The 25,009-nt window shown below is 33.7% G+C and overlaps 2 protein-coding genes and 1 long non-coding RNA gene across 3 annotated transcripts in view; 2 read left to right on the top strand and 1 right to left on the bottom strand.

Moving 5' to 3' along the window:
* Positions 1–25,009, bottom strand: part of LOC145305238 (uncharacterized) — a 56,660-nt gene that overhangs the window by 8,705 nt on the left and 22,946 nt on the right. The window contains exons 13-21 of the mRNA XM_080146834.1: positions 21,819–21,885; positions 17,538–17,597; positions 17,044–17,145; positions 16,594–16,706; positions 16,008–16,149; positions 14,952–15,041; positions 13,825–13,908; positions 13,330–13,389; positions 12,321–12,371 (exon numbers count right to left, since the gene is read on the bottom strand). Coding sequence (XP_080002960.1) covers positions 12,321–12,371; positions 13,330–13,389; positions 13,825–13,908; positions 14,952–15,041; positions 16,008–16,149; positions 16,594–16,706; positions 17,044–17,145; positions 17,538–17,597; positions 21,819–21,885 — 769 coding nt within the window. The remainder of the gene's footprint in view (positions 1–12,320; positions 12,372–13,329; positions 13,390–13,824; positions 13,909–14,951; positions 15,042–16,007; positions 16,150–16,593; positions 16,707–17,043; positions 17,146–17,537; positions 17,598–21,818; positions 21,886–25,009) is intronic.
* Positions 858–4,539, top strand: LOC145305635 (uncharacterized). Its single transcript, XM_080147335.1, has 6 exons — positions 858–1,985; positions 2,291–2,442; positions 2,955–3,044; positions 3,340–3,432; positions 3,577–3,702; positions 4,195–4,539. The coding sequence occupies exons 1-6, from the start codon at positions 1,514–1,516 to the stop codon at positions 4,267–4,269; spliced, it is 1,008 nt and encodes a 335-aa protein (XP_080003461.1). The 5' UTR covers positions 858–1,513; the 3' UTR covers positions 4,270–4,539.
* LOC145306120 (uncharacterized) lies at positions 5,230–7,414 on the top strand. Its single transcript, XR_013874895.1, has 2 exons — positions 5,230–5,361; positions 6,305–7,414. It is a non-coding gene; the product is annotated as an uncharacterized LOC145306120 (long non-coding RNA).

The raw sequence follows: 25,009 nt of genomic DNA, 5'->3' as shown, positions 1-25,009 counted from the left end.
GCTGTATAAATTACTTTGTTTGTTTGTCCATTACATGAATTTTTGGCAGCAAAATTTGTAACAACAATGAAATTTCTTCATAGATTTTTTGAAATTAAGAATAAAAAAATTTAAACTATTCTATTTGTTAGATGATAATGGATTTGGAAAAACTGTAACTCTATCTGTAAAAGGAAATAAGCAACAAATGATAGAACTTTAATTATAAATAAAGATAATGAAGATATTCATTTATCAAGTCAAAAATAACAGCAATCAAAATTAAAATTGTTACTAGCAGTGTATGAAATTCAATTAAAGTTATATTTCAATTATATATTTGTTGCAAATTCTATTAGATTCAATGGGGCGTTCAAAAAGTAGTGATTATAGGAGAATTTTTATGGATACTTTGAGTGAGTTCCAGATTGACCTTGGACATGTTGTTAGTATTGTCAGCGATAATGCAGGAAAGAATTTGTTATAAAAAATAATAGTAACTTTTCTAGAGGAATAAAAAAATGTTATGGTTTATTAATTGCAAATTTGTATATAAGAGGGCTTTTTTGTAAAAAAGATACTAATAATATGACATGAAATAACTAGCTCCTCTGAAAGTACATTTAAGTTTTACCTTAAAAATTTTATTATTTAGAAAATATGAAAATTTTACCAAATTATGCATTAATCAGTATTTCTTTGTATATGTGATATTTGTTGTAAAGCTATTTCAAATTCATTTATTTAGCGAATATGTGCAAATTTGCACGTGAATTAGATGAAGAGGCAAGAAGTCCCTCAGGCGAACCACATGTTCCTGATTATGATGATCTTGAGGACAATGAAGAGGACATTGTTACTTCCCTTGGGAACTTTCGAGAGATAAACAAAATGCTTGCTGATATCCCTGCAATTATGCACATGAAGTGTGCCGCTCACACACTCCAACTTGGTGTTGAAGATGGCTTAAAAGAGCAGGATTAGAAATAGAATAACCATTCATAATTTAGTTGTTTTCTTTCCTTTCATGGTGTCTTGACAGGGAAGTTTAATGTTGTTCCTCAGCCATTATTTTCTTTCCTTATTCCAATTTGTGTAATTGATCAGCAAAGACTACCTTAGGAAGTTTGTATTAGGTAACTTTATCTGAGTGCATTTTTTGTTTTTAGTAGCAAAGCTACTCTATAATTCACAATGTCTGTCTGTCCGTCTGTCCGTCCGTAATTAATGAATTGGGGGAAATGATGTAATGTCCAGTTAGTGCATCTATATTTTAAAAGTGATTACTCGTGGCCATTTAATTTGTTTGATTATCTTATACCTCCCCGCTAGTCTGGGTTGGACTGACACAAAAAAATCTAACAATGGCTATATTTTGGCTAGGAGAATGGTTCTTACAGTTTTAGAATAGCAATTCTACTTAAAATGTTATCCTTTTTTCATGAATCTATTCTATTTGTTTGATTAGGAATCCAAAGACAAAATAGATTTTTATCGAGAAGTTGTGAAAAAAGCAAGAAATAAAACCTACAGTATGTATTTCAAAGCCAATAATGAAAATATACCTTCAATTGACAATGATACGAGATGGTCCAGCTGTTTCAAAATGCTTGAAAGTTTATCAAACTGCAAAGTAACAATTTCTCAACTGGCCAACATTGGGAATGTCATCTTTGAGAAAATGAATGATAAGGAATTTGATGATCTAAAAGATCTTGTGCGTGTGCTGCGAGATCCAGCCAAATTGACCCTAGAACTCCAGAGTGAAACACTCACTCCAGGTGAGTTTGTTAAGCTCTGGAAGCTTTTGATCAACAGGCTAGAAAAGCTTACATCACCTCTTGCCACAGAACTATCATCAAGTTTACGCCTGAGAGAAGACCAACTATTCAATTCAATGCTGAAAGCAGCCACCAAGTTAGATCCAAGGTATACTCTTGCCATCACAGATGATGACGACGAAGAAGTGAAAAAATACCTCTTATCTAGAGTATCAAAATTAAAAGGTTTGTTCATTTGAAATTCTAACAAATAAGTAACAGATTTTTTCCTTAATCTAAACACTGGACCACTTTATTATGCAATCTTCATTTTCATGAATATTTTGACTATGTTAAAGCAAAACATATGATTCATTTAAGTAAAATGCTTTAATCGTAAAAGAAAAAATCAAGTCCTTCCTATAAGAATTTTATATAAAATAGTCACTGACAGGTAGTCAATATCTTTATTGGGATGAAACTCTAAATGTTTAAATTGTTAATCTACCATTGACTACACACATTGAAGATGATTTAAATTTTTTGTTAAGATATAGATTCAACTCCTCTAAATGAGGTTTCAGATGAAATAGTTGTCGATGAGCCACCTACTCTTGCTGCCAACACAGATGGTGAAGAAAGTGACAAGGAATTCGAGGAAATAATCAAAGAGAGGTATCGCCAAAGACCACCAATTAGGAAGGTAGGATTTTAACTCAAAAAACAAGGATGACAACATTCATAAGTAGCCAAGCATAAAAAAGCATGGATGAAAATATGTACATACAAGTACATTTAAAGATTATTTGTTAAAATCTGGAATACATTTATTGGAGAAAAATAAACATGAAACCTCCTTTTGATTTCTATGATAATTGTGACTGACTGTCAAAGTAAATTACATATAGGAGGCTCAGAACAATAGGGAAAATTATTTTGAAACTAAGATCCAAATTTTTTTGAAAATCGGACCAAAAACACCAAAGATATGGGGAAATAAGTAAAAAATATAAAAATAGCCAAAAACATGCTGAAAGGCAGTCCGATCGTCATGGATGTCTCTTAAAACGACTAGTAAAGGTGGGGCAAGGAGCCTGACTGTTAAGGGGTAACATAGATTAACATAGATAGAGTACATCCAAGCGGATGCAAGTTAAGTGAATTAATCAATATATGTTCATTCTTTCTCATAAACAAACATATTTATTTTATTAGAGCAGTACTATCAAAGAACTTGAAAAAGAAATTTGCCGCGGATTGGAAGATTTAGTTGAGAAAAGAGACTCTTTGAAAAATATGTTTAAGGTATGTAAGTATCATTTACCCTGTATAAAAGCACTGCTTTAAGGACAAAATTTTAAATGTTTTGCTACAACCATCAATGAATTTTGTTCTAAGCAGTTTCTGCCAAAATAGTAAGATGTGTATGTCTTTCCATAAATACTTTTTACATTTTTACATTTTGACAATTTTTCATTGTTTATTTCTTTTTATTTGCTTATAACTTCCAATTGTTTGATTGGGTAAGTATGTTTTATAAAAGGACAGTAGTCTTTTCCTTAATTTAAAAAAAAATTAATAAAATTTTTTTTTGTTTTAGTCTGGAATCCCATATCCAAAAATAATTGAAGATCATTACCCAGAGTGTCTGAAAGAAATTGCTCTGCAACTATTTGCATTACCCACAACTCAGGTAAATTCATATGCTTGATTTTATATCTAGGCTTGCAGAAGGGTGGCAAAATAAAGAAAATAGCCATTAATCATTAATAACTATGATTTGGGTAAATTGCTTTCAAAACAGTTCTAATAAAAAAAAACACTGTATTGGTTTTAGGTCTCTGTGGAAAGAGTGTTTTCTGTTGTCCGTCTTTTAAAAACAGACCTTCGAAATCGCCTTCAACCTGAGGCCTTGGACTCTCTAATTTTTTTGAGAGTAAACAGATTATTGAATACAGAACAGGTATGCAACAAAATATGTTCGTATTTAATTATGAAATACAAGCGGCTACGCGCCTAGAGGTCTCTAGGGGCATTTTAGGGAAGGGAGTGGACACATTTTTTAAAAATTTATAAAGAAAAAGTAAAAAAAATTGGATGGTAGTTTTTATATTTTTTTCTATGGTCGATTTCTCTTAGAACGGTGGTGGTACCCTCCCCCAAAATAGTTATAAACTTTTTCAGGGCTATGAGAAGCTAACCTGTAAAGGTGAACAATATCGGTTTGGCGGTTAGTGGAATTCTTTGGTAGAGACAGACAGACAGACATCTTGTTACTTTTAAACAACCTCTTCCCCCTGTTTATGTTTCACCATTTATATTATATTAGATTATTAAAACATTCTGGTCAATTGCAGATAAACTGTAGCAAAATAGATTTTTTACGTCAATCATTGATATTAAATCTAACATCTTGATGTTTGTTGAATAAAATACTCATTTATTAATTCTTTAGGACACTGAAGGACAGCCAGGCGCCGCTACCCAGGAGCAAGGCGAAGTTTTTGAACTTCATGAACAGATTTTTTAGCTACAATCCACCCACCTCTCCCCCATCCAGTAATATATCAAGGAAAGATACTTTATAAAAATAATGTGTTAAAAACAAAGGCTTTTTTTAAGTTTTGAAATTTTTTCAGGACATTTTTCATTGCTGGATAAAACTACAAACTTCAAACCTAAAAAAAGTCTTGCGGAACCAATTATTGTTTACCTATACAACTTTTTTTCAATTATTGTTATGTTTGTAATTTGTTGAAAGTTTGAATGAATGTATATTTTCATTGTTATTTTTTTCAGACTTATAATGAAATGTTTTGTTTAATTCCAGAAACTTGAATGCAACAAAAAAACAAACATTTATAGTGCCACTAGAGGCTTCTAGGGGTGTAGCCGCTAGTATCTATTACTCTACTTCCTCATTCCATTATTTTAAATTCATTTTAAAATAAGGGGCGTTCAGTGATAAACAAGCTACTTTGAGGGAAATTGCTGTCCATACGAGAGGGTTCCTGTGCGATTATTTACATTATGAAATGGTTTTACACCTGTCCATATGTATCTAACAAAAAGATGTTATGTTGAAAGTCAACATCTGGTTTTGTAAATTTGTATGGCTTTTTTTATTTTTGCTTCGAATAATCGTATAAAATAAGTTTTTCAGACTGTCAGACTTTAAGGGTACTATTCACAAATGAGAGCAAGTAATTTTAATGACCGTATACTTTATTATTGTAAATATTAATCAAGTTAAGCTAAGTTAACCGGTAGGGAAAAAAAAAACATTAGCACTTTATTCTTATTTTTGCTTTGAATAATCGTATAAAAAGTTTTTTCTGGCTGTTCTTCTTTTGTAAAGGGTACTTTTCACAAATAAGAGCAAGTAATTTTAATTACTGTTAGCTAAAACAATTCTAACATGCCTAAATTAACGGAAAATGCTATCTGTTACGTATGGACCAACCCTTATAATAGAAAAGCTTCGCTTTTAACAAAAGTAAATTTGCAAAACTGTTCAAATACAGTATATGGTTCAAGAACATACTTTTCAGGATTAGATTAGAGATGCTTCGCTTACAATATTGTGACTTGTTGTAATAGGATTCAGTATTCCAAAAAACAGGTGAATAAGATAATTTTTAAAAGCGAAGCTTTTCTATAATTAGGGTCAGTCCATATATCCGTCCATCCGTATTTCTGTCCGTCTATCCGTACATAACGGATAGCTTTTTTGTTAATTCAGGCATGTTAGATTTGTCCTATCGATTTCAAACTTTGAATGATGATTCCTGTAGTAGTTAGGTACGATTTAGAAAGCGTAGCAACTCTATAATTGTTACCAGAATGTCCGCACGTTTATTTTAAACTTGTTGATTTTTAACTTTTTAAAACAATTTTTTATGTGATATAATCATCCAATTGATCTGATTTTCGGTGTACTGATTCCTATTACAACAAGGTATAATATTAAAGCAAATCAACTCTATAATCAAGTTCTAAAAATGTCAGTATGTCCTTAAACATTAATCTGTATTTAAGAAGTTTTGCAACAAATTTACATATAATTTTGTTAAAACTTACATATTTATATTTTGTATATTCAGATCTGACACTGTACCAGAGTTAATGTTTGTCTGTCATACCGTTTCAGAGCTCTCCTTTATTGATGTTGTCATCCTTATTTCATATAAAAAATTTGTTGTCAAAAATGAATCAGCATGTTTTAAATATATATACAGATTTCTGGTAATGATTATAGATATACTATGATCTTTATCGTACCTATATAAAACTAAAGTTTGTTAAATAAAAGGGTGAAGAAAGGAAAATTGACTCACTTGTAGTCAGAAATTCATTATCTAATAGGGGATATGCACAAATTATTTTTAGCCCAATATCTCTTATAGCAGGCGAGATAATAGTGGACCCCCTGACCGATAAAGATCTATGAAGGGGCCTGACCATTAAGGGTGAAAGGGTTATGTACACAGACATATTCCAGTTTTAAAACAAGTTTTATATATTGACTTTAAATATCCGTTACTTTTTATTATAATTTTTTTTAGATATATGCTGTTAAGAATAGTAGAAGAGAATTATAAAGTCCTGGAACAGATCTTGGCATCACTCAAGAATGAAAACAAATCTATAATATATAGTAGAACAATGTCTGTCTGTCTGTTAGTAAGAAGGATCTCCCTAACTGCTGAACCGATCAGGTTCCCCTTAACAGGGTAGCTTTTCATAGGTCCTGAGAAGGTTTTTAACTATTTTGGGGGAGGTTAACACCACACCCCCCAAGAGATCGACAAAAAAAGTACAATTAGTTAAAAACAAAACTAACACCATCTTTTGGCGAAAAAAAGTATTTTTGGTAAATAGCTGGTTTTAAAAGAGATTTGAGAGAAATAATGTTATGTCTTCCTAGAGGCCTCTATGGGTGTAGCCGTTAGTAAATAAAATAAAGCAAAACAAACACTTATTTTGTAAAAAATAAGTTTTTTAAACAAAAATTATTTAGGTGGGTTATATACCTTTCATGTGAGTTATATGTTTTATTCTTTTTGTGGGTAATTTTTTTTTGTAAGTGTGGGGAATAATCTAATGTTTTTCATTAAGAATAGGAATATTATTACCTTTTCCACAACACACCCCTTAAATATACTTGCTCAGTTTTAATTAACTCAAATCTTGTAATTGATTGTATCAAATATTTGTCCAACTGTAATTTCCTCACTTTGCAAAATTATCTGACATTAAAATTGTTACATTGCAATTATCTAATTAAATTAATTTTTGTATAATTTACTTTGTTTGTAAAGCCAAGCTCTCTGATTAATAGATCTACTCTATAATTAAACTTAAAGGTTATAGTCGTAAAATATGTTTATACTCATTTATTTAGTATTATGTTTTGTATCATTTGGAAATAAATTTTTAGTATAAAAGCTCCTTTATATTTTAAATATCCTTGTAGTGGGACAGACCGACTTATGAAGAAGCTAGGCTCCCTGAAATAATAATAATAAGCTAGTTAAATTTTTGTTAAGATTCATTATGCTGAAAATTCTAGTATTGTATTCTGCCCATTCCTTTCTCCAAATAAATAATGGAAAGGAATCCTGTATAATCTATTTTAACCCAATCCAACCTATAAATAAACATGTATAAAGTTATTTTGAGTTACTTTTGATTAAAACAAAGCTTCTCTACAATTTTGACATTAGTGAAAACGTCCATTGTGTCCGCACTCCCGCTCAGCAAGCTAGACTTTTTTCACATTTATAATATGGATGACCCCAATAAATCCAAGCATCCTTTACAAAACAAAGCTCAATTTGTTCTTTTGAGGTCATGAAACGATCCTTTATTAAACTACATGATCTAATGCATTTTCTCGCTTGCTAATTCAGTAAAATATTGATTTTTTTTCGTTAATTTAGGCATGTTAGAATTGTCCTATCGATTTCAAACTTTGCATGGTGATTCCTGTAGTAGTTAGGTACGATTTAGAAAGCGTAGCAACTCTATAATCATTACCAGAATGTCCGTACGTCCATTTTAAACATGTTGATTTTTCTACTTTTTTAACAACAAATTTTTATGTGTTCTAATTATACGTTTGATCTGATTTTTGTATATTGATTTCTGAGACAACAAAGTACAATATTTTAAGCGAAGCAACTCTATAATCAAGTCCTAAAAATGTAAGTATTCCATAAACATTATCCTCTATCAAGCATTTTTTCAATAAATTTACTGATTTGCTTCGACTCTTATACTTTTATATTCTGATAATTCAGTTCTGACACTATATAAGTGTTAATGTCCGTTTGTCCTAACGTTTCAGTGCTTCGCTTTTATGGATGTTGTCATCCTTGTTATGTATGCGCAGGGCTCTACAAAGCATATCTACCACCTGTTAACTACAACCAAATTAATAACATAAAAAGACTCAAACAAGAAGCGAAGCAAAAAATCATTGATACAGACGAGGAGATTTGTTAAATTAAAGCACAGATTTATTGGAGAAAAAATAAAAAAAAAGTTTCTCATGTATTTTTAATATTTTTTATGATGACTGATAGTCAAAGAAAGTTACACACTGAATGGTCCAAATAACGAAAAATTAAATTTGATACTATTATCCTAGCTTCTACCAATAACGAAATTAATTCGGGAAAAAATCACAAAACCTATACATGTTTTTTAGCTGTCGTTGGGGGGCAACACATCGTAAAATTGACGACCTCTCCATTTGCCCCCCAAATATCATTTTATATTTATTTTGCTTGTTGGTTATACCTATTCCTGCTATTATCCACAATAATTTTGAAATTCGGACAATAAACACATAATACATGGGGAAATATGTGAAAAATATAACAGTAACTAAAAAACTGTCTTAAAGCAGTCTCACAGATATGGATGTTTATACTTAAGCTCCATATTGAAAGGAATAGTAGCCACGTAAATAAATTGTAAATTGAATATTGGAAGCTCATTTGGTAAAGGGAATAATCTAAAAAAAATTCAACTGTCTATCTTGAATAGCATGAAAGAAATTTACGTTTCATCTATTTCTTAAAGACAAACCAACATTTTGAATTATAGAGTAGCTTCGATACTAAAGATGCACCTAAAATATGTTGTTTTATATTGCCTCAGAGTTAATAGATATAAATAAGAATGACGACATTGTAGTTAGCGACACTCAACTTAATGAACCAACCAATCAAAATTCTATAAAAGTCATCAGACTTAATAAGCCAACGAATGATACAATTTTATAAAACTTTTGGGACCAGGTGTAATAAAAAACACAACGTCCCCTCCCTCCCTGAATAAAATAACATTAGCCTTGAACTTCATACATGATTTCACTTACCCCCATATTATAATCCTCAAAAAAATATCTTGATAATATAATGATTTTAAGGTTAGCTACGTACTAAATTATGAAGGTTGTTACGCCCTCCACCCTCCTCCACTAAAAGAACATCTATGGTTCCCCCTCCCCCCTAACACTAATTCTGAATCAAACATTTTGAAAAAAATCCTGCTGTCCTCCCCCCTCTTCCCTACACTCCCATTCTCATAAACCCTAACCCCCCTCAACTCTCCAAAAAATGTCCTAGAATGCATTTAAAAATCCAATTTAGCCGAAGCCTCAGCTGCAAAGCTTATTTTATAATCAGCCATAGAATCAGCCGCAAGGCTTAATATTGTATGCAGCCGCAGCCGCATTCAGCCGCGCGGCTGAATTTAATTCAGCCACAGCCTCAGCCGCACGGCTTTCAGTAAGCCGAAGCCTCAGAATCAGCCACGAGGCTTAATTATGTAATCAGCCACTCTCAGCCTCAGCCTCACTCAGCCGCGCGGCTTAATTTTCCAATCAGCCACTGTAAGCCGCAGCCGCTCTGAGCCGCGCGGCTTTCAGTAAGCCGCAGCCTCAGCCACAAATCCTTCAGCCACTGTAAGCCTCAGCCACCCTAAGCCACTGTAAGCCTCAGCCGCTCGAAGCCTCAGCCACAAAATTCCAATTAAGCCACTGTAAGCCTCAGCCACCCCAATTCTTATTAAGCCTCAGCCGCATTCAGCCGCAGCCAATCTCAGCCGCACTAAGCCTCAGCCACTCTCAGCCACTTCCATAACTATAAGCCTCAGCCACGTCAGCCGCAGCCGCAAATTAGGATTCAGCCGCAGCCGCAGCCGCGCGGCTGATAGCGCGGCTTCCGAACCCTGGTTTTTAGGTCAGTATCTCAAAATCAGAGCTAGAATTAGCATAAGACTAATCTGAAGCTAGCCCCAGCGGGCTAGGTTGGTGGCCCGCAGGGGTTAAGGGGAATTCAAATTCTGAGCGAAAATTAGCATTAGACTAACCTGAAGCTAACCCCCCCGGGCTAGGTTGGTTTTCTGCAGGGCTTAAGAGCATTTACCTAACCTAATTTAGAAACTTACTTATATTTTTATAGGTTTTTTTTTTAATAAACTGTGTCTATTAATGAGGACTTTATTTAAAACTAGCGGCTACGCCCCTAGAGGCCTCTAGGGGCACTTGAGAAGGGGGGAGTCGAATTTGATAACCCAATTTCTTATATTAGATTTTAAAGAAAAAGTAAAAAAAATTTTTTGGGGGGGTGAAAATTTTTTTTTTGGGGGGGTGCCCTTCCCCCTCCTTTTTTATTTTAGTTAAAAAAATAGAAAAATAAAAAAAAATTTTGGGGGGGAGGATTTTTATTTTTTTGGGGAGTTGGGGGTGTCCCACCCCCCAAGAAAATAGTTATAAACCTTCCCAGGACCTATGAGAAGCTACCCTGTTAAGGAGAACCCGATCGGTTCAGCGGTTAGCGAGTTCCTTCGGTACAAACACACAGACATCCTGTTACTTTAGTATAAGGATGATATAATATAATCCGCAGGGGTTAGCCTTAGGTCAGTCTAATGCTTAAAATAGCTCTGAATTTGAGTTTCTTGACCTAAAAAACCTATAATTGTATGACAACACATACTTTGGAAAAAATGCACTACACCTCTGGGCCACCCACCTAGCCCGCTGGGGGTGGTCCCCAACTTGCTGGATTATCTAAAATAATGTCCTCATTAATAGACACAGTTTATTCAAGGAAAAAAAAACAAAAAGAATAAGTAAGTTTCTAGGGTAGGTTAGGTAAAATGTACATAATCCCTGCGGAAAATCTACCTAGCCCGCGGGGGTTAGCTTCAGGTAAGTCTTATGCCAATTTTAGCTCTAAATTTGAGTTTCTTGACCTTAAAAACCTATATTTTGATATATAACAAGATATATATTAAAAATAATGCATTTAACCCCCTCGGGCGACCGACCTAGCCCGCTGGGGCTAGCTTCAGATTAGTCTAATGCTAATTCTAGCTCTGAATTTGAGTTACTGACCTAAAAAACTTATAATTTGATGTATCACAACATATATATTGGAAAAAATGCACTTAACCCCTGCGGGCCACCCACCTAGCCCGCTGGGGTCGGTCCCCGACTTGCTGGATCATCTTAAATAAAGTCTTCATTAATAGACACAGTTTATTCAAGAAAAAAACCTGTAAAAATATAAGTAAGTTTCTAGGTTAGGTTAGGTAAATGCTCTTAAGCCCTGCAGAAAACCAAACTAGTCTGGGGGGGTTAGCTTCAGATTAGTCTAATGCTTATTTTAGCTCTGAATTTGAGTTCCTTGACCTAAAAAACCTATAATTTGATGTGTCACAACATGTATATTGGAAAAAATGCACTTAACCCTTGCGGGCCACCCACCTAGCCCCCTGGGGTCGGTCCCCAACTTGCATCTTAAATAATGTCCTTATGAATAGACCCAGTGTATTTAAGTGAAAACCCTAAGAAAACACAATTTAAGGTAAGTTTCCACATCAATATAGACCAAAAAAAGCCTAAAAACCCCATTTCCGCAGGGTTTTTCTTACCTAACCTAACCTAAAAATAAAAAATTTTGGATTTTTTTGCCATTTAGATGTAATACCTATAGTACTAGGCTTATATACCAAGTTTGAAGGGTCTAGCTCAATATTTAGACCATTTTGCTCACGGTTTAAGAATAGATGTCATTACGCCCCCCCCCCCCTCTTATTTTCAGATAAAATATCTGCTGTTACAAAATTAATATTATAGTTAAGAAACCTAAAACTAAAACTATAAATTAATTTTATAGTTAAGAAACCTAAAACTAATACAAAATCATCTTATAAAAGTAACAAGAATCTGTCTGTCTGTGTGCACCGAAAGATCTCGCTTACCACTGAACCCGTATGGTTCTACCTTACAATGAAGGTTTAAAAGAAATTGCCTCTGAAAAAAATAGCTTACCCCTCATTTAGGAAAAAAAAAAATCGAATATTGAAGTTGGAGGTTTTACCCCCCCCCCCCCCACACCCCCTAAATTTCCCATAGTATATTGTAATAGCATAATGCCTGTTTGTATGTTACAGCAAATTTCTCGCTAACAGCTGGACTATCATAGGTTTTAGGCTATTTTTCTAGGATGGTAAGTCAAACCCAATTCTTTTTAGAGGCTAAGGAAGTGTATAGATACTTACTGAAGTTTGTAGCTTTTTCTGTCTCTTAGGATCAAACTTCTTACTGTGGTCCTAAAAAACATAAAAATTATTATTAATATCTCGGAAAACGGAAAAGAAAGAAAGATAAACTCAAGTATATTTATTTAATATTTTAAGGGAGTCGGGCATTTAGTCTAAACTAATTATTAAGTTAAAGCACCCCCCCCCCTTATTTCAAAAATTTAAAATAAGTTGGATGTGGGAGGTTAATTTATTACTTTAGGTGAGGTTAGGTTATATCGGGTACTGAGTGGGTAGCCCTGCAAAGTTAGGACCCCGGCCCTCGTAGAGGATAGGCATTAGAAAAATAAATCTCGCTGCGTTTATTTTCAAAACAAAGGGGGGCAGGGAGATACATAGCTCCACAGGCACTTTGTGTGAAAGCACTGGAACTTTGATTTGAATTAAATTGACAGAAAACTGTCACTAATTAAAATTAAGGGAGGGGGGGGGGGGGGATGCAACCATCTCGTAATCAATGAGTAAATGGCCCTTAGAATTCGAATTTCCATCTGAAATTTTGCATGAGTAATCCTTAGTAGGTTTATTTTCCCTAAATTGGAAAAGTAACGTTTAACGGCTGTTGGCTCGGCCGTTTAGCCATTTTTTGGCTATTTTCAAGGAAAATCCATCACGAAACCTATCTCCACATAATACTCTTTGCCGCTCCAAAACGTCTTCAAACGTTTCTAGCCGGTGGCTGCCGGTACTAGAAACTAAAAAATGGTTTTTTTTTTGTATCATTTCACATGATTTAAAGCAAAAATATGTTTCAAAAAGATGATTCCTACGAAATTTATGACATATTTGCCCTAAAAATTGCAAAAATACGGCTAAACGTTTAGGGAAAATAGACCTACCATTACCAAGGATTACTCATGCAAAATTTCAGATGGAAATTCGAATTCTAAGTGCCATTTACTCATTGATTACGAGATGGTTGCATTAAACCTCCCCCCCCCCCATAAAATAAATTATATACTATTACCTTAGGTCTAGGTATGCCAGGAACAACAAATTCTGCCGCTGGTTCCGTCACGTGAATATTCTGTAAAAAAAAACAGGCATGAAGACATCCATAAGTAGCGGAGCATAAGATAATCATGAAATGTGCAAACGGATATAATATAGCAGATGTTCAGCTGTCATAACAAAGAAAAGAAAGAGAATATGCTAAAACTTAAAAATTACGAAACTTTAAAACAGAAGATTTACGTCTTTTTATAGTTTTGGCAGGTGTTCCATATTAAGCCACCCTAATTAATGGCACTCTCATATATGAATGAGGAGCATGGAGTAGGAAAAGCATGATTGCAGTTGTTGGATGTGTAGAACCTAAACTTTCTACAAATCTCCCTCCTTGCAACCAAAGGGCATCTAAGGGAAGGTTGAGTGGTCATTATCACGTAACTTCTTTTGACGTGCAGACGTTCAAAACACCGTAACTGTAGATTAGCTACGCCTATGAAAAAATGTGTGTTACCTTTGAGATGACAATACTGTTTGGTTCCTCTTGTGTCCATGACAAACTATATAAAGAGGCCAATCGTAGCACCGTCCCCCGATCCTAGATCATAATAATATAGTTGGGTCGGATACCGGATATCCGGCTGATTTCTAATGCCGTATATCCGGTTATCTGCCGGATATCTGTCAAACATTCGAAATCTGGCATATTACCGGATATCCGGCTTTAAAAATCAGCCGGACATCCGGTATCCGGATAGTTTCAATATTCGGTATCCGGCCGGATATATAAAACCCTAATAAATGAGTTATGTATTTAAGCTTTGAAGCCGATTAATATCCGCTGGTTTAGAATCGATTCTCAGTCATACTGAAAAATCAAGCAAAGCATCGAATTACAGAAAATTTTCCACGAATATCATAACTAATCATAAAATTAATACCAGTTTTGTTAGTCCGGGCCATTAGGATTTAGAATTGCTATGAAAGATGGAGGTCTGTATTTAAGTAGATTCCTATATTATTGATTGTAATACATACCGTTTCTAGGATGATTTTAAACAGAATTATTAAAAATGTTTCCTTTTAACATAAACATGTATCATCAACTTTCCCAATCCAGAGCTAATTTAAAAACGAAAATTCATCAACACAAAAAAATTTAAAACACATATTGCAATAAAATATCTTTTTCATAAATAAAAATGTGTGGTTATATAAATTTTAACTAAATATTTTTTGTTTTGATTGTAATTTAAAATATATTTAGAAGAATTACATAAAATAATAATATAATAGTAAAATATTTATATTAATTGTAAAAAAAAAGAGTTTAGATAATAAAACCAAAAGTCTTATTGGAGGAAAGGAAAGAACAGGCTTCTCCTTTAAGGATAAGAACCAATATAAAGCTTCTTTAATTATATAAAATTGATCACTCTAGTGAATGGTTGAGTATGATTGAGAACTGGTTCTCAGCCACACCTGAAAAATCATGCATAGCACCGGGTTACAGATAATTTTCATAAAATCATAAAATAAATACTAGTTTTATTAGCTCGGTCATTCAGGCCTTCGGTTTTAATTTTAATATCCGCAGGAAGGTGTCTATTATGCTCTTCAAGTGTCTATATAAAGGATTACCTCTGTGGGCTGTGACCGAAGTATCCTGTCGTCCTGACCTTCAGATGACCGGACAGGTAGCGGGATGCACAGACTGTTCATACTTGGATCCTGTATAGATAGAATGTTTAGTTAAATACAGTGTGTTTTTTTATGAGAACTTTTTTGAAAACATTTTACCCCACTTATAGTTATCTGAATTTAATGATTAATGACTTATTCTCTTCGTTTTTTATAACCATTAATAGAAAAGCAAAAAATATTTCAGTTTTTATTTAAAAGTATACCTAGTAAATTTAAAAATTCAAAAATTAGGTGTCTACATCTAAAAATGGTTTTAGTGCATTTTTCTTATGCTAAAATCTTCTACCCTTTGCACGAATGGAGAGAGTACTTTGAGGGGCCAGTTCTCCCTCCCTGGTTAAGATATGGCCTTCAAATTTTTAAATGTTCTAGTACATGTCACCAATAGTATCTGTATAAATTTTTAGCTCTATATCTCAAGTTTGAAGCGTTTTGCAGCCATTCTTGCAAAGGGTAGGAGATTTGATCATAAGAAAAATGCTCTAAAACCATTTTTAGATGTTGACACCTAAGTTTAGAATTTTTCAATTTACTGTACTTTTTGAAGAAAAAAAACTGAAATATTTTTTTTGCTTTTCTATTAATGGTTATAAAAAAACGAAGAGAATAAGCCATTTATTATTTAATTTTGATAACTATAAGTGGGGTAAAATTACTTTCAAAAAAGTTCTCATAAAAAAACACACTGTAGTTAGAAAGTAAATGGATTGAGAAAACGTGAATAGATAGGTAGATGGAACGGTAGAAGATATAAAAATTATTCATAGACAGATAGATAGAATATAGTTATATTATATGTAGAAAACTAGCGGCTACCATTTCTTCCCAGTTTTACATTTTTTTTGCAGAAGAAATGACTTACATTTTGTCTGATGAATTCAGACATATTAACGTTCTTTAAGGTCGAGCTTAAAGTGATCACGAGGCCTAGGATGTATATGCTTTTTTTTGGAAAGGGGGGGGGGGGATGCAGGGATCTTAGGGATACTCTACCTGAATGAATCTGGCAATTATCTCAGAGAGTGTAAGTCGTCTTCCAGCCTCGACAGTTGGAATGGTCCGTTGAGTGCGCAGACGCCGCGCACCTGCTTTTATTTCACGCGCTGTAAAACTCCGCCGCGTTAAAGTTCCTTTCCTAATAATAAAATTTTAAATGTAATTTTCAGAAATATCCTAATAGTTATTTCTCGCATCGTATTATAAACGACTTTCCAGCTTTTTAGTCGGTGCCTTCGGCACCTCGGGGCTAAATAAACTAGTTTTAATCTTATGATTGTACATTTTTATATTCGTAGAAAGCTGGATATAATACGATGCTAGACATAGGTTTTTCGTATGGATGAAAACCGGTTCCTATCCACCGGATTTGAATGAATACAAGAAAAAATATTACAAAAATATTAAAAGTTTTTAAAGAAACCTACCAGAAAAAATAACTTTACGTTGAAACTTTTAAATCATTTCAATTTCAAGCTTAAGAACGCCGCTGGCCCCAAAAATCCCCCCCACATACCCTAAATAAATAGGGACTAGAGTAAACCTTCATCTATTAGTTATTTGGGTAAAACTAAATATCTACCTAGTAGTATTAACATTGAAAGTGACTTCAGAATCTATTTCCTCATCAGTGAGCTGCATGACCGACATGGCAGCAGGTTCTGGTCCCGGCCAATCTGACTGTTCATCATCAGCCTAGACAGACAAGCAACCAATCAATATATTAGTCTAAGCATCAATCAATCCATTTATTTTGTGGTGCTTTCTTTCCCAGTCAACTGAATCCCCCCCCCCCCCATCCTATATTTTAAATAATTGAAAATAAGAGGGGGCGTAGCAACACAGTTCCTAAATAACCTAAGCTAACCTGCCTCAAATTAATAAAGAAAACACATGAAAAAAATTCACTTACTTCTCTACCATCATTATCTGCATGACTAAGATCAGACCCTAGGACCTCCCACTTACTTACCTTTCTACCATCATTATCTCCATGACTAAGATCAGACCCTAGGTGCTCCCACTCACTTACCTCTCTACCATCATTATCTCCATGACTAAGATCAGACCCTAGATCCTCCCACTCACTGCTAGACAGAGAACTACCACTCACATCATCACACTCCATACGATCCTGAAAACATCAGAAGATTAAGCACTAGTATAGGTAGTACGTACATAAAAGCTAAATAAAAATAATTTTATTTTACCAATAGGTAATAATGGATTCAGAATATATCATAAATGACATGTCTTCATACAAACATAATAAATAACTATACCAACTACATATTTATGGACCCAAATAATAATGGCTAGAAATAAACAATGCCCTATTAAAAATCTATATAAAAGGCATTTTCTTGAGGTAGGCGATTTTTGAGATGGGCATTTTTTGAGATAGGCGTTTTTTGAGATGACCCGATATTATGACAGGGGAAAAATCGTCGTCAATATAAATTACTAACATGGAACTCGTTTAATTGTGCTATCAAGATTCAAGAATGAAAAATAATAGAAGGTTACCTCTCTTTCTTTATTCTTATCTGAAGTATGATAATCTACACTCTTCTCTCTTGCCGACCTACTTTCACACACCAATTCTCATTCTATTTAATTTTATATTGTTACAGAAGTAGTAAGGATTTTTGTCTGAAGCTCAAGATTTCAATAACAACTGTACCAATTACGTTCACTTTTATCATGTAAGCTTTACATAGCTCCTATTATGATTTTAGGATATTTTATTCTCAGATTTGAGTTTAGGGATAGTGATGGGCTATTTTTTTAGCTCTCTGCCTATTCGAATACAAAGCTCCTAGGGACTAAGACCCTAGCCGTTAGTCTAATTTTCAACGAGCAAGAATTGGTCTTTGAGGATATGATAACTCGAATATTCTGAAATGAGAATTCTAGAATAAAAGGGGAAAAAGATATATGCACAAAAACAAAATTAATTATACAGGGAGGGAGGAGACATTGGGCTGTTTATTACACTAGTCTCCAAAGTTTTAAAATAACGTTTCTTATTCGTTGGCTTAACAACTTTTGGGACTCTTGTTGAATTTTAATTGGTTGATTCATTAAGTTCAGTGTCCAAACGTTTCAAACACTAATGTAATCTACAGAAGGGATAACTTTGTATATCATCATTTGGATGTACATCAATTTATCGGTCGTTGTCTTCTCCCTTTAGATCCCAGACAATTATACTTAACCAAGAAGCAGTTAGTGCACGTTTTAATTCCTCTAGTTGTAAATCAAACAATTATTGATAATCATCAAAATTTGAGGGAAAATTGTCAAAATTATTGATGAATATTTAATTCTTGTGATTGACAACAAAAACACGTTTTTGTTAAATATTACCTTACACATTTTTTTGGTTAAAATATGTTTAATCTCATAACTTTAACGGGTTGGAATTTAAATTGACGAAGGTGTACTTATTACTTAATCGCAGAGATATTAGATGATAAAACAATGGACGCTAAATAGATGTCCATACCCAAAGATGCTTTACAAAATTACCCCTTTTGTAGATTATATTAAGTTGTTTCAACGTGTGGACACTCAACTAAATGAACCAACCAATAAAAATTTAATAAAAGTCCCCAAAGTTGTTACGTAACAAATGAATAAAAAAACTTTGGGGACAAGTGTAATAAACAGACCCTTTTTTTCTTAATTGGCTTTCCTCAGTTTTAACTTTCTGTAGCATGAAACGCAGCAAAGCTAGGAACGTATGGGATCAAAACTAAAAACTTAGCATAATTCTGCTATAACAAATACGTGAAAGAAGAGAAGATAGAATGCTTTGGCCCACAATAGGCGTAACTTATTACAATATACATTTAAGTTTTTCAGATCAAGGTCGTGCAAATGTAACGATGGCTATCTGTAATTGTTTACAACTATTAAGCCATTATTTAGCATGTTATTGTACATTAAGATGATAGGTAAACAAATCATATAAAAAAAATACATTGAACTCATATTTTTGAATTATCAAGTTCATCAAACAAGTAAAGGACAGTCAATTCAATTGACAAACTGAAAAAATAGATATTTAACAGAAATGCTGATGATCTACAGAGCAAAATTGACGAAAATCAAACTAGATTAAATCGTAGAACATTTTTAAGATATAATTATTTGGAAGAATTATTAAAAAAAATATTAAACGGCAAATAATACCTTGAAAATCTTTAAATTCAACAAAAAGAAAGTTATTTTGCCTTAATTTTGTTTTACTATGCTCATTCCTACGAACTCGACTGATCCAATGACCTTTTCCTCTGTGTTATAAAAAACTAAAACTGTTTAAATCTATAATCAAAGTAATGTCTGTCCGTCTGACTTAAGATCTCGGTAACCGCTGAACCGAAGAGGTTGTGTTTCTAAAGGAATAAACCTACTGGCCCTGTTGTGCTTTTGACAGAGAGAGGGGAAAATTGGCTGTTTATTTAACTAGTCCCCAAATATTTATAATAACGTTTTTTTTATTTGTTGGTTATCTAACAACTTTGGGAACTTCAGAGACTTTAGATTGCTTGTTTCATTAAGTTGAGTGTTCATACGTTCCAACCACTAATTTAAATCTACTGAAGGGGTACTTTGGTGTATTATAATTAAAGGATCTACATTAATTTTTCGACATTGTCTTATCCCTTTAGGTCCCTGTTCTTTTAAGCTATTTCTAGTGGCGAGAATATTTAGTTTATTTTAAATAATATATAAAGTATTTGTCTTTATACGAAGTCAGCCAATCAAGGTTCTTATTATTCCTTTCCAGCGTTGCGGAGCCGTTTGATTTTGGTGCGGCTCCGGTTCCGGCTCCGCGGAGCCGTCTGTGAAGACAACGGCTCCGGATCCAACTAAAATCAAGAAACTCATCATTTATTTTTTGCCTATTTTTACTTTTGAAGGTTTTGAGAAGTTCAATTTTTAATAAAAATGGACGTGAAAAACTTAAAAGGGGCATTTGCACACGACGCAACAGAGTTACACAGTTATAATGAATAATAAATCTCTTATTTTAGCTAACCAGGAGCCGGAGCCGTTTTTTAATGAACATAACGGCTCCAGCTCCAGCAAAATATGGCGGCTCCCGGCTCCGGCTCCACAACGCTGTTCCTTTCAGTGGCAAAGTTAAAATATAAGTAAAATTTTATATCCTATGTGAACAAAAACATGAATTTAAAATTGCTGCTACTGTCATCAACAAAGAAAATAATCAAATTATTTTTTAAATGTTATTTTGGACCGGCAGATATTTCTTTAAAAATTCAAGACATTTATATAGGTATCAACCGATTTTTCATAAAATGATGATATTTAAGCAAAAGCATTTTATTTTATTGACTTTTCAAAGAAAGAATTAAATTGACATAAAATATTGAAATATTTGTAGCTTAAGCAACACAAAATATGCAAATATAAGCATTCTTAGTAGAACAGCCATTCTATAAGTAACATGTTACTGCCTGTCTGTCTGTAATGCTTTAATAACCATCACTACAAATCTATATTTTTCTTTTTATTAGTAATCACATCTTACTTTTCATTCTCTTTTTTTAACCTGGACTTTTCAAATATAAGTAAATCACCTTTGTCCCTGTAGGACGTATGTCCTCTAGGAGGTTTGTCCCATTAGGAGGTTAGTCCCTTTAGGAGGTTTGTCGGTGTAACTTATTTTCTAGGGGCAATTTCTATTGGAAGGGTTTTGGTACACTCCCTCAAAATAGTTTAAATCTTCCCAGTACTTGTGAGAAGCTACATAGTAAAGGAGAATTATATCGGTTCAGAGGTTAGCAATATCTTTCGATACAGAAATTCACACGAACAAACAGACAAAGAAACATTCAGTATTTAAAAGCTGGAATTAAAAAACTTTTCAAATCTTGGATGTTATTATCTTTGTTTTATTTTCTCTGCACAGAGCCTCACAAAAAAGCGTAGGATTCAAAGAATAGATAATATATACAAAATAATTTATAAAATGTAAAATATTGATTAAAATTATATTAACAGAGCAGAAACCTAAAGAGAGAGAAAGCCAAAGGTTTTAATAAAAAAAAGTAAAAGTAAAACTTTTTTCCGTCTTATTTTCAGTTTGTTTAAAGAAAGAAATATCTGCTCTTAAATGTAACGTGTGTAACCTAAAATCCAGAGGCCTAGCAGATGTGAACGTCCTCATTTTAAGGCAGATTAGCTGTGGATTGTTAAGTAACAGCAGCTACACATGTCTAAAAATTGTTAAACACAAAAAAAAGGTGTGGATAGAATTTTTTTTGAAGACCATCGTTTGTGGAAATTAAGTACTAAGGGATTTTATAAACTTGGATGGTTAATTAAAATTAATTGTCTGCCTAGCCGCAGCGCTCGGCCCCCTAGCCTGCCTAGCCGCAGCGCTCGGCTCCCTAGCCTAAAATCTAACCTAACCTAAAATAGTTGTTCTGTCGGGGGGGGTTCTGTATGGGGGAGGGTATAACAATTTTGAAAATTAAAAAAAATATTTCTAAGAGGAGAACGCTAAAGCATCTGTCAATTCTTTTACAGAACGACCTTATAACATTTGTAAGCATTTCAAATTATTCTTCTGGTGGGTTTTTACCTGTTAAGAATATCCTGCTATATAAAGTTGGATGTAAGGTTGTTTTCTGTCTAAAGCTTAAGATTTCAATAACTTTAACTACTGAACCGATTGAGCACTCTTTTTTTTTTTTTTTTTTTTTTTTGAATACAGAGCCCCTAGAGGCTAGGGGCGCAGCTGTCAGCACGTTAAAATTGAATAAGAATTTTCCTTTTTCGTTTTCCCGGTGTAATGCCACTAGTTCCCTTCTTGCCTGTTAGGAATCCATCACAGCCTGACCTAAAAAAACAAAAGCAACTTTAGAATTCAGAAAATCTTAAAAACAAGGATGACAACAGCCTTTAGTAGCAGCTGTAACCAATAACTGAGCTGGATCTTTAAAAGCGTAGCCGTTGCCGTAGTCGTGGTCAGAGTTACAGCCACCAACCTAATAGCGATCTTTAAATCATATTAACCACGCGTTGCCGTGGCCACAAAAAAAAAATGCGATCTTTAAATCATATTGGCAACGCGTGGTCGTAGTCGTAGCGTGGTTAACCACGCTAAAAGTGACCACAGTCCGTTAGTGTGGCTAAAGCGTTGCTAAAGCCACAGCCATGACTACGGCCACGGCTACAGCCACGCCAACGGCTACACATTTAAAGATCCAGCTCTGAATTAATTTGAAAAAAATATATGGTAGGTAAATTGAGCTGATTTTTGAGATTTTTGGGGGTAACGTTTATTATAGACGACCTTTTTTATCTGCCTCCAAAATATTTATTTATTGCGGGTAACAGAAAAATAAAAATGCATTCAAATATGGCAAAGTAAACTATAGAGAAATTTAAAGTCTATTTGATAGAGCAGCCGAGAATATTTGCTTTTCCTTGCAGAAGCATGTTACTTTGTAGCATTATGTACCGAACGTATAGACGGACATGGTGAGTTAAAACCATTTCTTAACCGCAACTTTTAAAACTTTTCTATCTTTAAATAACACATTTCCTTAAAAGTTTTTTCAAAAGCATCACCTTTTTAACAACAGCTTTCATGACACGCGGACATACTGTTGAAACTATGGTGTGGCTTCGTTTAAAAGAAGTCAGAATTTGTAGGCGTAGGGTTTGATTAAGATTGAATTGTACAAACTAGGGTTGGAAATCCGATCCGGAATCTGCCCAATTTTTGGAAAATTTTGGAATCCAGAATAAGAATCCTGAATCCGTTTTTAATAGCGGATACGGATTCTTATTTGTTAGGGTAAAGTTAGCGTCTGGAGTTTTTTTGGTCCGAATGTATATTTTAATTTTTAACAGTCATTTTGGCAGCTGTAGGTTCTAGAAATAGGAGAAAAGCTAGTGTGAAAATATGAAAAAACGCAGCTTTAGATTCTTCCCAGTACCCGGTAAAATTTAATCCTTTAATTTATTTTCTTAAAAAGCCTTTTAAAATTTTGCTAGAATCCGGAATCCGTTAAAAAATAAGAATCCGTTTTGTTTTTAGACGGATTCTTGTAAGAATCTGTTTTACTTTTGGACGGATTCTTGTAAGAATCCGAATCCGGTCCAAATATTAGTCGGATTGCCAACCCTAGTACAAACTAATAGTATTAAACTTTTACACTTGAGCTGGATCTTTAAATCATTTTAGTGGTGAGCCAGATCGGGGTGAGCCGAATTTCAGCCAATCACAGCGCGGCATTTCATAAAATGCTGTGCTCTAATGGGTGGAAAGTTGGCTCACCCCGATCTGGCTCACCACTAAAATGATTTAAAGATCCAGCTCTGTATATTATTGTCAAAAGGTCTAATTTTGTTTATCGTAGGTGGATGAATAAATATTAATTTAAAGTTCATTGTTCTATCCCTGAAAGAATATGCAATTAATAAATTACTCTTTATTTGTTAATATTATATTATAAAGCAAATAACTTCCAAAAAATACATGACTTTAGTCCGTAACATATTTTTTTCCTATTAAAGAGGGTAATTTTATAGTGTAATTGAATTCCATAAAGTTTAGTGCAAGCTTCCAGTCAAAAGCACTTATTAGGTCAGACTGTTCTTAATTATCTACAATACAAAGTAGAATGATGTCTGTCTGTCCCTTAAGATGTCGGTAACTACTGAACGGTTCAGATTCTACTCTCCAGGAAATATACCTACTGGTCCTGTTGTGGTTTTAGGCTATTTTCTTTCACACCCCGCCCCCAAAAATAAAAAATCCCCCCGAGGAGTAGGGGCTTCTCATCAGGTACTTATTTTTTTTAATCATTTAAAATTTGTGGGGGCATATCCAGAGGTTATTATTTTTTTCTCTTTAATTAGGTACCTCTTGGGGCAAAGCCCCTAGAGGCTAGGGGCGAAGCCGCTAGTATACTATACATTAGGTTACAATTAAGATCAATTTGACCTAATAAGCGCATTTGACCGAAAGCTGGCACCCAACTCCAAGAAGTTCCGCAAAAAAAAAATTATGCTCTTTATTGTCCTAAATGGTAATTCAGACACTTAACCATAATTTAAATCCAGGAATTGAGGCAGGTTTGTTTAATAAAAAATTTGAAAAATAGACGATAAAAACATCTCCCACAAATTCTAAATAGATTTAATAGTCTTCATTATTTTTAGATTTTAATGAAAAGATTTTCTTGCTAAGTACCATACTATTTCAAATCTATTCCATGATAAGACCTCTAAGTTTTAAAAAATCTTCCTTACAAATTTTCTTGTTAGATTTCCTAGCAAAGTGGCTATAAATACATTTAAAAATTCCATGGAAAGTCCTGAAAGTAAGTTTTAAAAACAACTAACTTTGTAGGTTTTACTAAAAAGTTTCCCTTGCTAAGTACCATAATGTACCAAATCAATTCTATGACAAGTCCTCTAAATTTTAAAAACAATGCAAAACCAAAAGAAAAGGGGGTGGGGTATTGATGAGTTTCATTATTTACAATTTTGTTGAATTCTAAAGAAATACATCGCCTACTCTTAGAAAATAACAAAGACAATTATGTAAACAAGTAGTGCATCTATCAATGAATCACAATAGCATTATACTAGCTGGGGGAGGGGGTGTGCCCCCCCCCCCCTCATTTTCAATTTTAGTTAAAAAATAAATTTTTTTTGGGTGTGGTATTTTCATTTTTTTTTGGGGGGGGGGTTGGGGGTGTCCCAACCCCCAAGAAAATAGTTATAAACCTTCCAAGGACCTATGAGAAGCTACCCTGTTAGGGAGAACCCAATCGGTTCAGCGGTTAGCGAGATCCTTCGGTACAAACAAACACACATCCTGTTACTTTAGTATAAGTACTAGCGGCTACGTCCCTAGAGGCCTCTAGTGGCCTTTAAATGTTTTTTTTTATTTTAAATATCTAATTTGAGAAATAACTTGTCTATGTTTTCAATTGTTAAATTCATGC

This window comes from Acartia tonsa, chromosome 14 (genome assembly GCF_053477335.1).
Source record: "Acartia tonsa isolate MP-2025a chromosome 14, ASM5347733v1, whole genome shotgun sequence".
In the NCBI taxonomy this organism is placed as follows: Eukaryota; Metazoa; Arthropoda; class Copepoda; order Calanoida; family Acartiidae; genus Acartia; species Acartia tonsa.
This window is presented reverse-complemented; position numbering and strand designations above follow the sequence as displayed.

Bases quoted from the DNA above. Each gene is read 5' to 3' on its own strand.
- LOC145305635 (XM_080147335.1), top strand. From the start codon at position 1,514: ATGTATTTCAAAGCCAATAATGAAAATATACCTTCAATTGACAATGAT. The intron at 2,443-2,954 runs GTAGGATTTTAA...TTATTTTATTAG, and splicing joins AAAGACCACCAATTAGGAAG to AGCAGTACTATCAAAGAACT. The intron at 3,045-3,339 runs GTATGTAAGTAT...TTTTTGTTTTAG, and splicing joins CTTTGAAAAATATGTTTAAG to TCTGGAATCCCATATCCAAA.